General features: G+C 36.9%; 1 protein-coding gene across 1 annotated transcript in view; it reads right to left on the reverse strand.

Annotated features, from left to right (window-relative positions):
- Positions 1-853: 853 nt before the first annotated feature.
- The window catches only part of ADCY1 (adenylate cyclase 1), an 839277-nt gene continuing 825086 nt past the window's right edge, over positions 854-15044 (reverse strand). The window contains exons 19-20 of the mRNA XM_077269394.1: positions 14808-14932; positions 854-10208 (exon numbers count right to left, since the gene is read on the reverse strand). Coding sequence (XP_077125509.1) covers positions 9870-10208; positions 14808-14932 — 464 coding nt within the window. The 3' untranslated portion in view covers positions 854-9869. The remainder of the gene's footprint in view (positions 10209-14807; positions 14933-15044) is intronic.

A 15044-nucleotide genomic window follows, 5' to 3' on the forward strand; every position in this document is an offset into this window, starting at 1 on the left:
GCAGACTTGTACCTTTAGAACGAGCAACTCTCTGACTCTTCTCATAACATTGCCACCTCTGTATCCAATTTTCAGAGGGTGCTTGATAAAATCCCACTCATGCATGCATATCATTTTAAAATCAATGTAGAAGAAACATTTTAAACATTTAGATTGATAGATTTAACATCATTTTATTTTTCACAAGGAAATCAAAACAGAACTCCAGTTTATGTTACACCCAACTATTGCATCAGGCACCAAAACTGGATTTCAGAACCTTTTGCAGTAACAATGTGCATGAATTTAAAAATAGTTATCAATAGTTAATATGAAAACATTTTTTCTGTGCATTTTTAAATGACATAAATAAAATGTTGAAATACATATAGAAAAAGCAATTTATTTTACTTATGGGTGTCCTAAGAATAACAAAATTATCACAACTTTATATTTATACTAATTCCACCCATGTCTGTGTCACATATTATTGCTCTTGAGAAGAAATGACTGTCTTAAAGCAAAATGCACATGCTAGCAACATTGAGATGCAGAGGAGATGTTCCATAATTAATGTTCCTATGAATGATTTTGCTTAGTATACATGCAGTTCATAGGAATGCACAGTAAAAGTATGTCTGCAAATAGAAGTGACACCAGACAAGACACCAGGCAGGAGTGGCATGCTGAATACCTACAAAAAGTATTGTAAAATACAAGGTTTTTATATATGTCATATTCATGCACATGTAAAACTTTCATTACAAAAAGTATTTCATTCTATTAAAAGTGCTTGTTATCTGTCCAAGTTTACATGCGGCAGCCTCTCAAAGCTAAACCAAAATATTACTTTTTTTACAAAAATCTCCATTGCAAGAATTAACCATTTAATGAGACATATTTCCAAGGCCAATACAATTAACAATTTACAAAATTGAAAATAAGGCAATTTAATGATTCATTACATTTTTTCATTTTTCAAAATTGTGAGATAATTGAATGAGCAAAAAGATATAAAATATTAATGGGATATGGCTAACGGGAGGTGTCTAATGATGGATATATGAACAATGTACTGAGAATGTTTTTCATAGACCAACATATGAACTTTGTGTAGTGCTTTAAAGAGAAACTGTCAGTAGGATTTCCCATTCTAAACTATTCATATGTGCATGCAGCTCTTTAAAAGACAAGTCCAGCAATACCTTTACATGGCCGATCATCTGTTACTGAGAAGTCAGTGTTTGAACTGATATTCAGAAGGATATGGTAGATCTGAAGGTTCCAAGTCTATTCCCCATCAAGCAACGCCTCCTCCTGCTTGACTGACAGTTCATTTGCCCGAATCACAGCATAGAGGCCTTGAGTCAAAAAGGAGGAGGCAGCTCTGGTTGGGGAATAGAGCTGGAGTGACAGAGGCTTCAGATCTCCCATAACCATTGGAATACCAATTCAAATGGTGATTTCTCAGAAGGAGGAATAGACTGGCCTTGGAAAGGTATTGCTGGACTTGTCTGTGAAAGAGCTACACGCATATACAAGTAGTTTGGGGTGTGAATATATACTGATGGATTCCCTTTAAGAATCACAATTTATTTAGACTGTAAAACACTGTGACATTTATTTATATTAAATATCTGCAGTCTATAATGAATCTTTTCTATGAACAATTGCTTGGACCATGCATCATGCAGGAATGCCAAGAAATTGCGGTGTATAGAAGCAGTATATATATATCCTTCATCAGTGTGTTCGCTAATAACTAAGATGTAACTGGACTAAACTAAATGGAATATGCTAAAGATAAAATATATCTTCACAATTCTATTGCATTTCACAGCGAGCGTTTACATTTCATTTAAAAAAGGATTTATTTTTGTAAATATATTTGTCCACATGTAACACTTTTATCATAAGTGAATGTGCAAATCTGTATCAAACATTGTGCTTTATAATAAAAGTCAACGACAATCGGTGCAACTCACACAGCAGTTCTGACAAATCTATAGATGACTGTATGTCACATCAATATGAACAGAGTGAAACAATGAATATTAGAATATAGAAAACAAATGATTTGGGAAAGTCGAAATAGAATTCTGTCAGCATTAATGTAGCTAGAAAATTAGATCATTTAGTGCAGCTCAAAGACATCAGAAGTTAATACATGAGAATGAGAACAAAAATAGAACCAGTCGTAGATTTCAGCAATCTAGGAGTTATGCTTCACATGGTTATAATAGAAATATATGATCATAGTATGATTGTCAAAGGAAGATCCATGTTCATTCCATAATGTATAATTCTAAGTCATATCCTGCATTACTGACAACACTGCACTTGTTTTATTATGTAGACCCCTTTTCACAAGTAAATTGCCATTGAATAAATTGCGCTATAATAATAAATAATAATAATAAGTTATCTGGCAAGACTTCTACTTCAAACCCATATTTATTTTATTGCATGGCATTTGCATGCATGTAAAAGGAGGAAGAAATCCTGCATATATGAGCAGAAATTCTGCTAAGGATTATTACAACTTAATTCTTTAACATGTAACTGCTGCCATGATTTGATTTCCTAAAGACTAAGGTTTTGATAGCCATTATCTCGGGAGATGAGATTTGGATTTTGCACATGCGCCACCTCCGGTGGCCATGTACCTAGAGTCCACCGCACGGAAGAGTATGGAAAGAGCGGTACTGCGGGTTTTCACAAAATGCTGGTGGAGCACCTGCATCGCCAAATACCTCATTGTACTAGCCTGGGGCCCGAAGCCACCACCCAACTTCTGCCACTGCTGCCACCTGAAGCTTCCGGCAGCAGCGACCCTAGAACCCAGCTCCACCGGAACCGGTAAGATCCACCTGAGCTACAATTCGGATTATAAGATACATCCCCATTTTCCCCAAAAAAATTTTTGGGAAAAAAGGGCATCTTATAATCTGAAAAGTATAGTAAATGGTAAAATTTCTAAATAAAACAATACATTGGTTGCGTCGTCATTTTCTGAGGGCCATAAAGTTATCAATTTTTGGGACATGGAGCTGTGTGAGGGCTGTTTTTTTGCACCCCAAGCTGTTCTTTTTATATCATTTTGATGCTTTGATCGTCTGTTATTAAATGTTTCCTGTTATTGTAGAGGAAACACTGCCATTCTGGTGTTTTGATTTTTGTTCTCATTACGCTGTTTACCAATCAGTTTAATTTATTTTATATTTTGACAGATTGAACTTTTACTAAAGCAGCAATACCGAATATTTCTTAACTTTTAATGAGGGAGTTGATTTGAACTTTTATATTTGGCATAAGATATTTTTTACTAATTACTGTATTTGTTAATCCCCTTAGGGGACTTGTACCTCTGATAATCTGTGATACTTCTGCTATAACAATGCCACAACATTGCTGTTTATAGCAGGGACCACAGTCTCTTATGAATGCCAGCATGGACTTCACAAGGAGTATAGTGATGACAGATACAGGAGTATTCTAGCTGTCAGGGCAACACATCGCCGTCCAGCAATCACATTGCTGGAGTGGGGAAGGAATTATACATTCCCTTGCCGATGCTCATTAAATGCTGCTGTCACAGAGTGACTACGCTGGCTGTTAGAGGCCGATCATGGCTGATTAACACAGATACAAGCCCGTATCAAAGGCATGGAGCTGACTTCTGATGAACATAGTCCCTGATAATTTGTTTAGGCGTTAATCCATACTGCATCAGGATGCCTTCAGCATTTTATCAGCATTGCATCTGCTTTTCAAAGTGGCTCTCTCATAGACTTCAATTTTATCACTACAGCACAGCCCCTTCATAATAATGACAATTAACTAATGCAGTACGATTGGTAACATCTGTATTGCGGATCCTTATTATGGATGTTCACCAATACACTTACGGTATGTGAAAGAAGCTGGACACTGCCTTCATGTTAGTAGTTAGTATTGCATTGATAAATGTAAGCATAAATTAGGAGCGAAAACTGAGCAGAGAAAAAATATCAGGCCCCAATCACACTGCACTGTACTTGTCAGTATTTTTCTATTCATACTTCGAAACCAAAAGTAGTTTTGTGTCAAAAGCCTAGAGAAGGTTCAGATCTTCTCATTCTACTTTTTCTTGTGGTTTTGGCTTATGAGAATAGCATCTCCATGGCAGAAGAGACCGGGGTCTCTAGGGCCATCCATCCTCTAAGCCAACTTGGAGCTGCCCACAATGGTTTTGGCAAGATAAAACTGATATAAAATATTGACTACAATCCTGTCAATGACAGAGGCCTTTCCCAGATTTGTAGTTATAAATAAAGGGTAATTTCTTTAAATATATTTTACTACCGAACATAGATGGGAGCAGAAGAGTATTATCATTTACTCATGGACTGACTAAACACATTGATACTTTTTTATGGACATAGTGCAAAGAAAGATTAACAGGTTATGATGCGAAGTTAACACTCTCACCCTTTATGACACCCTTTATCTTACCATACAAGGTACTCAATATGGAAACAGACATCTAATTTTGGGGAAACTGAAAAAAATAGCAATTATACCTTTGTTTTGGGTTTTTTGTTTTTATATTATTCACTTGGTACATTGCAATGTTGTTTGATGTCTCAGTATTGTTATGGTGATACCAATTTTTTTTTTGTTTTTTTTATTTGTTTCAGTTGACAGAGGATTTGTTTTTATGTGGGACATGATTTTGTTTTATTAGTTTTCCTTTTGGTTCATTAGACTTTCTGATCTTTTTTAATGCATTTGTTTGGGAGGCGAAACTATTATCAAACACTGTTTCTGCAATATTGAGCTTTTTTCAGTGGATTTATTTTATTAGTTCCCACAATGCACAATACCAAATATGTTAATTGTTTAATTATTCACATTTTATTATTTACAAAAAAGTGAATTGAAATAAGAGAAATTAAAACTATTCTACAGTATATAACCCCATTTTTATTAATTGCTCTTAACATTGGCTTAAAAAACTACATCAAAGTTATAAACGTGAAAGCTTAATGAGTGTCATTGGTTTTGATTTATTTAGACTGACTAAGCAAATTACCTCTCAGTAATTATCTAAAGGGGTTTCTATAAAAGAGGCAAATTAAAGATAAGTATCTAATTACTAGGGGTCAAACCATTAAAGAGAACAGGGATCTTGCGTCCCCTGCCTTAAGGGGGTGGTGCTCCACAATTCTATTCAAGTCTATAGGCCTGTTCTCACCCCTACAATTTATTGATTTTCGGAGATAAAACCGAATTTAGTTTTACATTTCTTTTGACACAGGTTTTGGACTTATAGGACAATATCCCCTACAAATGCAAAATTCTTTTATTGTTAAAGCAGAGGAGACACTCGACATAAGATACTAAAATTTTTGTAAAGTTATATGCAAAAATAGCCTCTTTGCTTTGAGACAAACCAGAAACCCATCTGTAGATTTAATAAGTCTCCGAACTTAGATCTCCTAAATGAGAGCCATTATCTCCGATTTGTGTATGTGGCAATTCATTCAGCCAAACAGTAACCGACTTTGCACTGATGAGGGGTAAGAACCCCAAAACAGTGCTGTCTACAGATGGGTGTCTGGTTTTGCCGGTATCAGCTACTTTGCATATATTTTCTCACAGACTCTAAAAAAAGTCTCCATAATGAGATGAGTCTTTTTAATAAAAGTCAGTCTTCCCCTGAGTAAAAATGGAAAAATTTTGTGAGAATTAAAATAATTTGTTTATGTGCATACTGTATATGTTCTGTTTATTTATATTATTATACCACGATGTTTATGACTTCCATTTAATTCATGTACTAACATGTGAGTATCTAAAGGTGCAGTCTTCTAGTCAACGTGCCGCTAGTTACAAATACACTTAATACTCTACTGGCGCCTGCAGCATAGAGTTGGTGGACAACACATGATAGTACCAGCCATGCTGCCTTTGTGAGAAAAGATAAGTGTGAGTCAGGTAGAAATGTATTTAGAATAGATTTTCCCACATGTGATTAACAACTGTTTTGCTTGATGCAGAAAATTCTCATTCCAGAAACAAATCCCCAAATAAAACTTTCCTGTACTGCTTTTTTTCAATAATTATATTGGTGATCACATCAGTTTTTCAATTCTCAATATTGAGGAGTAGTCTAGTAATAATTGTTCATGCATATCTACTGCATATGAATGATCAAAACCACTACATTTATCTCCATCAATGATATTTTCATGACAAATGTATCAAAGATGTTTAAATACATGTAAAAACAGTAATAATTGCAAAATAAATATCATATTTAAAGAAGTTATGATCAATACTTCCTTGGTAATACACATTTAAAGGGATACAAATTGTATACAAGATTGTAAGAGAAAATCGGAAAAAAAATTTATTTGCCTTTTCTAACATGAGTTAAATTAAAAAAATTATCTAAACTGCATATTTGTAGTAAAATGTAGTCACGTTTGTCTTATGGAATGCATGGACAACAGGTTAAAAATCAGATCTCGCATATAAGTGCCACTTTCTCTGTATACTTTTCTATAAGGTACAATAGAAAGGTATGATTGTCAGGCTATAAAGTGCTATCTTAGTACACAGCGCTGTACTGTACCCTAAAACATTTCCATGGTGCTATTCATAGAAGGCTGTAAGAAGTATTTTTTCCTCAACCTCTTTGGAAGCTCAATATTAAATGACAGGAAGATCTGAGAGGTTAAATATTAGTTACAAAAGATATATCACATTTATTTATTGCTGAGCATGGAAAGCTCCTTGCAGTGATATCAACATTTTCCTTTATCTGTGCTCTTCTATTCTAGATTATATTTTTCATTCTTTACAACTTTTTGTTAAAAAAACTAAAATTTTACAGTAAAGTGTTGTGAGCTCTAGTTGCAAAATAGTGACAGAGGAATTACTTATTCGCCTAATGCCCATACACAGTAAATATCACATGTAATCTGGTTTCATATACCATTTTTAAATGACATGTTTTTAATGCCTTGTTATTCCATTTTTTTGGGGGGGGTCACAGATGTCACTTTCAGTCTACCTTGAAATATAAAATGCACTACATACAAAAAGCATTGTCTATCAAAACTATCCAAAACAAAAATGACTTTTTACCTATAGCTAAACAAAGAGAGCACAACTTTCATTTTTATATACAGCTCCGGTAAAATAAAAGCTTTGCTGTGATTGGTTGCTAAAGTTTAATAAATCTGACCCATATGTGGTTTGTGGTGTTTGCACTAGAAAAACTCAAGTAAAAGCACTTATCAAAAAATTAACAAATTAAAAAAAATGCTTCTAATAAAAAACTATTACTTTTTATAGCATTTCTAACAAGTGTGTTAAAATGCTAACAATAACTGTGTGTCAATCAGAGGCTTAAATGAATGCAATCTAAAAGTGCTATTGCTGTATTTTTAAGGGTTAATATTTGCATTTTCAATTAATTACACAGGTTTCTGGTTATTAGTTAAAGAAAAACATCAGTTCCAGCCACAGAGATATCAAGCAGAGACTGAAGTATCTGTCCATAAGACCATCAAAAACAGTATACTCCATAGAGATGGCCTTTATGGAAGAGTGGGTAGAAAAAAAGCCTTTACTTACACAAAATTGGAAGACTCATTTTGAGTTTACCAAAAGACATGTGGGAGACTCCCCAAATATATGGAGGAAGGTGCTGTGGGTCAGATGAGACCAAAATTTTTGGCCACCAAGGCAAACGCTATGTTAGGTGCCAAACTGACACAGCTCCTCACACCAAGAACACAATCCCCACAATGAAGCATTGTGGAGCTAGCATCATGCTGTATGGATGTTTTTTTGGTAGCAAGGATGAGGAAAATGGTCTGAGTTGAGGGGAAGATGGATTGTGCGAAATACAGGGATATTATTGAGCAATACCTGTGCCAATCTATCAGTGATTTGAGACTGGGATGGAAGTTCACCTTCGAGGAAGACAATGACCAAAGCATACTGCTAAAGCAACACTTGAGTGGTTTAAGGGGAAATGTGTAAATGTTTTGGAGTGACTTAATTAAAGCAAAGGTCTTAATCCAATTGAGAATCTGTGGTCATTCTTGAAGATTGTTGTTCACAAGAGAAAACCATCTAACTTAAAGGGGCTGGAGCAGTTTTGTCTTGATGAATGGACAACAAGTGGCAAGATGTGGAAATCTCATAGAGATTTATCCAAAGTGACTTGCAGCTGTAATGTACTGACTTTAGGGTGGTGAATAGCTATGCATGCTGAAGTTTTCATTTGTTTTGTCCTATTTATTGTTTTCTTCACAATAAAAAAAAAATCAAATGTTCACAGTTGTAGGCTTGTACTTTACATGAACTAATGCAAACCCTAAAAAAGTTTCAGGTTGGGAGGTAGCAAAACACGAAAAATGCAGAGGGTGAATAATTCACAAGCAACTCTACATCAGTATTTTGAGCAAAAATCAGCAGATGTGAAGAGAAAAAGTAAAAATCTTTTCATTGTATTTGAAAAAAAAAATTAAAATGTTACTGACCCCCAAAATTACAATGTTTCTGACCCCAAAAATAACACAATCCAAAATGGTTTGCATGAAGTGCATTTTATATTTTTAATATAGCCTAAGAACCTACAAGTAAAATCTTACTAAAAAGTGCCTTTTACTAAGATGCAGCCTAAAACGTGTATTTAAGGGTAACACTAAGTATGTAAATATAAGAGATTAAAACAGATTCACCATAATAGGACATTGCTTAAATTTCAATGTGCCAAAATATTATTAGGGATTGTGTGGATATTATCATTTGATGATTACTTTTTGTTACATGTACTCTCTCCACTAGTTTACTGTAGAATTGTTGCAATGCTGCATTCTTAAGATTACTCAATGTGTGAAGGCAAAAGGTCCAACTTTGGGTTAAGCAACTTAGAAGAGAAAGATGGATATGTATATTGTAAACATTTTTCTGTAAGATCGTATTACTGCAATGCAACTAGGTTTCCAGTGATTAGCAAACATGTCAAGGATAAATGGAGGACTGTAACCCTCTTGCATAATCTGCATTTTTTTATCACTAGTTTTTGTAGTGACACGAGTGCCACAGTTATCGTGGATATTTAAAAACACTCTCAACATTGTCTTACACAGACCGTGTATCAGTATCTAAGTATTAGCATTCGCCTTTACGCTTTTCTCAGTTCTGTCTAACCCTGAGTCCAAATCATTGTTTTCCTCATTTTGCTGCTGTGTATTTATCAAAGTATCATGCAAAGATGCGAACTACATGCAAAAGCATGGTAAGATGTGCTTTGTGTGATATCAATATTACAAGCGACTTATCTTTCAAATATTAGCACCTTCATAATGTCAACTCAAAGCGACTCAAAAGTGGAAGTCCTAGGGGAGTATCCTCAAACAAACCCACAGATTGCGTTGGTGCTTCAGCAAACACACTGGGACTACATTCAAATAGGAAAATTAGTTCTCTTTTGTAAAACAACATAACCATTAATGTTTGTTTTTGCAGTAATTTTCCATTGCCTCTCTGCAATTAAAGAAGCAACTTTGATGAATGTATCCCATGTATATGTTTTGAAAGTATACACATACACTTCTTCATTATCATTATGCAATGATTGCTTGAATTTGGTTTTCTTAAATCCTATTAAATCAGTCACCCGCTATTAGAAACCAAAACATGACTCTTTTTCCCTGAAGACCTAACACAATTGTTAGCCCTTGATTTTTTCCATTCTTTCAGTCTCCATTGTTCTCTTTGGTTGGATAATTTATCCTTGGTTTTGTGACATCTCTTGAACCCTAATTTATTACTAGAACAGGCAATTGCATTAAGCTCTTTGTAGATGGCGCAAACAAGTATTTGTTTTATGCCTCTTCAACTGCAGGCACCGAGGGAAGGTAATGTAGAGTCTGATTTGCATGAGATGTTGTAGCTTGAAGGGATCCCATTGTAGGACTCACTGCAAAACCTGCTGTAGATGATACTGTTGGACAACTAGTACCCAGCTTTGTTTGAATGTTTGTTCTACCATAAGGATACATTTTCCTTTCCAAGTTCAAAGATCGAGTTTGTGCATTTGAGCCATCAACTTTTCCTTCAAGGAAATATGTTAACATTTCTCCTTTGCCTTTAACGCTGACTTTACCTCGGCAAACAAATTCATAATTGCATCTTTTTAAAAGACGATGAACATCTTCAGTTACCTGAGAAAAAAAATAATTTTGGTTGTAATTTAGAGTATAGATAATTATTATCACTTCATTTTCTATATTTCCTACGGTTAATACTTCTTTACTTGTGTCGCTGTAGCTATAGTTGCCATTTAAGGGAAAGTTACAGGCTATTTTATTTGTTATATTGCCAACAATTCTAATTAAAAAGCAACTATTAATATACCCAGCATGGTGTAAATATAAAAAAAGTCAATACACACCTACTGACTGACAATGAATCTTCATACTTCCCCTTCTGGTACTAGGCATCAGGTGACTGCTGTAGCCAACCAGGGCCTGCTGATCAGCTGTAGAGGTCACGCTTTACCCAAAGTAGAAGCATCAGTAACATCATAGCTTTTTTCAACTCAGATAAATCTTGACATCTGCAGCCAATCAGTGGGCATGGAAAACAGGAGATCGGCAGAGGACACAATGAAGGGTATGGAAGAACCGTTCGCTCAGTTCGAACAGTGAATATGATGTTTGTGTTTTTTTATGCATCGCACTTGTCCCAATGTGTTATAAAGTAGCAGACAACCCTTTTAAAATGAATCTGTAACCAGGTAAATGCTGCTCTACCTAACAGTAGCAGTATGTAGAAAGACACGCTGATATCAGTTCAATGAACTTCTTCAATGTACTCCAAAATGGTGAGCGGACTTCAAACTATGTCCTACGAGGAACAGTTAAAGGATCTGGGAATGTTTAGCTTGCAAAAAAGAAGGCTAAGAGGAGACTTAATAGCTGTCTACAAATATCAGAAGGGATGTCACAGTGTAGAGGGATCATCATTGTTCTTATTTGCACATGGAAACATGAGAAGCAATGGAATGAAACTGAAAGGGAAAAGATACAGATTACATATGTGGTCAAAATTGTTGGTACCCCTCGTTTAATTACAGAAAAACCCACAATACTCACAGAAATAACTTGAATGTCACAAAAGTACTAATAAATAAAAAATCTATGAAAATGAACAAATGAAAGTCAGACATTGCTTTTTAACCAAGCTTCCACAGAATAAAAAAAAAATGAAACTCATGAAATAGGCCTGGACAGAAATGATGGTACTCCTGAAAATAATGTGACAAAAGGGACATGTTAAATCAAGGTGTGTCCGCTAACTAGCATCACAGGTGTCTACAATCTTGGAATCAGTGAGTGGGCCTGTATATAGGGCTACAGATACTCACTGTAGTGTAAATTTTATTTATTATTACTTTTGTCAGACCTAAATTCTATTGAGCATCTTTGGAAAGTGCTGAAACACACCGTCTGGAAAAGGCAACCTTCAAACACGAGACAACTGGAGCAGTTTGCTCTTGACCAGTGGGCTAAAATACATGTAGAGAGGTGCAGAAGTCTATTTGACAGTTACAGGAATCGTTTGAGTGCAGTGATTGCCTCAAAAGGTTGTGCAACAAAATATTAAGTTAAGGGTACCATCATTTCTGTCCAGGTCTATTTCATGAGTTTTATTTTTTTTTTATTCCATGGAAGCATGGTTGAAAAGCAATGTCTGACTTTCATTCGTTCATTTTCATAGATCTTTTATTTATTATTACTGTATTTTTCGGACTATAAAATGAACCGGACCATAAGACGCACCCCAAATTTTCAGAAGGAAAATAGGGAAAAAAATATGTGTCAAATGGGGGTCTGTCTTACAGTCTGAATTCAGCTTTCCGAGGAGGGTTTTGGCACAGGTGGAGGAGTGGTCACAGGGGTTGTTCGGTTGGTCCAGGCGGCCGAGATCTGAATCTGAGCATGCGCCGCCCTCCGGCAGCCATTTTCCCAGAGGCCACCACATTGCAGGAATGGATCTGCCTAGGCATTCACGAAATGCCAGCTGAGCCCCGCCGCCCCACAGACCACTGCCGCTCCCGTCCCACAGAGCACCGCCACCACCGCCCAACAGGCCACCGCCGGTCCCGTCCCACAGAGCATCACCACCTCCACCCAACAGGCCACTGCCGCAACAGAGAGACACACCAGCCTGGGAAGGGAGACTGCAGCGTCGGATCAGGACCGATGCCATGGTATTTGTAAGTTTATTCAGACTATAAGACACACCCTCATTTCCTAACTAAATCTTTTGTGAAAAAAGTGCATCTTATAGTCTGAAAAATATGGTACTTTTGTCAGATTCAAGTTATTTCTGTGATCATTGTTTTTTCTGTCATTAAACTAGGGTTACCAACAATTTTAACCATGTGTAGATATTAGAAAAAACTTTTTGACAGCAAGGGTGATTAATGAGTGGAACAGGCTGCCACGAGAGGTGGTGGGTTCTCCTTCAATGAAAGTCTTCAAACAGAGGCTGGACAAACATCTGTCTGAGATGGTTTAGTGAATCATGCACAGAGCAGGGGGTTGGACACGATGACCCTGGAGGTCCCTTACAACTCTAGCATTCTACGATTCTACTGGAATCAGGGTATCTGGCACTGCTTCATGCTGCCCACAGAGTGGGGTACGCGATTACAGGACCCAGATACCCTTAAAGGTATATACCCACTATTATTTATGTCCCTTCAGCACATAGCACTTTATGGGTTTTTGAGCACATGTTTTGCTTGCTTTGGGTATATAACACTGAAAGATGTATAATCACTAGTATTGAGCATTCCGATACTGCAAATATCGGGTATCGGCCGATATTTGCTGTATCGGAATTCCGATACCGAGTTTCGATATTTTTGCGATATCGGAAATCGGAATCGGAAGTGTGCGGTGCATATGGTTCCCAGGGTCTGGAGGAGAGGAGACTCTCCTTCAGGCCCTGGGATCCATATTCATGTAAAAAATAAATAATAAAAATAAAAAATATTGATATACTTACCCCTCTGGCGGACCCTGGACCTTAGCGGTGCCTCCGTTCCTAAGAATGCAGGGAGTGAAGGACCTTCGATGATGTCGCGGCTTGTGATTGGTCGCGTGAGCGGTCACATGAGCGGTCACGCGACCAATCACAAGCCGCGACATCATCGAAGGTCCTAGTTCTCTCTGCATTCTTACGAACGGAGGCAGACACTTGGACCGTTGAGAGCCGGGGCCGTCAGAGGGGTGAGTATATCAATATTTTTTATTTTTACTCTTTATTTTATACATGAATATGGATCCCAGGGCCTGAAGGAGAGTTTCTTCTCCTTCAGACCCTGAGAACCATTCCGATATTTTGTGTCCAATTGATATGCATTGGTATCGGGTATCGGTATCGGCGAGATCCGATATTTTGCCGGTATCGGCCGATCCAATCCGATACCGATACCTTTGCATATTGGAAGGTATCGCTCAACACTAGTGTTGCGCATTCTGATACTGCAAATATCGGGTATTGGCCGATATTTGCTGTATCGGAATTCCGATACCGAGTTCCGATATTTTTGCGATATCAGAAATCGGAATCGGAAGTGTGCGGTGCATATGGTTCCCAGGGTCTGGAGGAGAGGAGACTCTCCTTCAGGCCCTGGGATCCATATTTATGTAAAAAATAAATAATAAAAATAAAAAATATTGATATACTCACCCCTCCGGCGGACCCTGGACCTTAGCGGTGCCTCCGTTCCTAAGAATGCAGGGAGTGAAGAACCTTCGATGACGTCGCGGCTTGTGATTGGTCGCGTGAGCGGTCACATGAGTGGTCACGCGACCAATCACAAGCCGCAACGTTATCGAAGGTCCTAGTTCACTCTGCATTCTTACGAACGGAGGCAGACGCTTGGACCGGTGAGAGCCGGGGCCGTCAGAGGGGTGAGTATATCCATATTTTTTTTTTTATTCTTTATTTTATACATGAATATGGATCCCAGGGCCTGAAGGAGAGTTTCCTCTCCTTCAGACCCTGGGAACCATTCCGATATTTTGTGTCCCATTGATATGCATTGGTATCGGGTATCGGTATCGGCGAGATCCGATATTTTGCCGGTATCGGCCGATCCAATCCGATACCGATACCTTTGGATATCGGAAGGTATCGCTCAACACTATTCAACACTAATAATCACTACTCCCCTGTCCCTTGAGCACATAGCACTTTTTTTGTGCACATGCTTTGCCAGCCGCTGGCCTTTAGCACATTTCACTTTATGTATTATATGGATACAGGCAATATGCGGTGGACTGAGGCACACTGTTTAATTATTAATTTTTAGTAATATTTAATTGTTTTCATTCATTTTTTCTTGGGGACTATTTATGTGCTTACCTGGGAATCGATAACATCTTATGTATTAATTTTGTATGTCCTGTTGTGCGTACATATTTATTGTTTTTAGATGGTTGCCATGAATAATTTGGAATAAAGATATTTTTGTGATATTACACCTGTGTGTGGTCTCTCTGATAAATCCATAGGGTGGTTGGCTTTCTTTCTCTACTTGGTGGTGGTAGTCACCAACATTCACAGAACACCGTGAGGAGTCAATAATTTTAATAATTTTATTGTTTTTATATATTTTATTTGAGTCATCTCTGGTGTTTTTGTGTGCTAACATTACCCACAGAGTGGCATGAACTTTGTGTCACATTTCTTTTACAAACAACAAAAATTAAAAACCAACAAAAAGAAATACAAATAAAGTTTACCTGGATTTTCCCTTGAACACCTGTACTGTCCATTCTGCTAGCAACATTTACTGTATTACCCCAAATATCATATTGAGGTCGTCGGGCACCAATGACCCCTGCAACTACAGGGCCAACATTTATACCTGAAAAATAAGTTTTTTAACACAATGTTACATGGCATAAATGTAAAATATTTTATATGCATTGATAAAATGTGGGGAATTTAACTGTGATTGCTCAAGCTTAGCATATAAT

This window comes from Ranitomeya variabilis, chromosome 6 (genome assembly GCF_051348905.1).
Source record: "Ranitomeya variabilis isolate aRanVar5 chromosome 6, aRanVar5.hap1, whole genome shotgun sequence".
In the NCBI taxonomy this organism is placed as follows: domain Eukaryota; kingdom Metazoa; phylum Chordata; class Amphibia; order Anura; family Dendrobatidae; genus Ranitomeya; species Ranitomeya variabilis.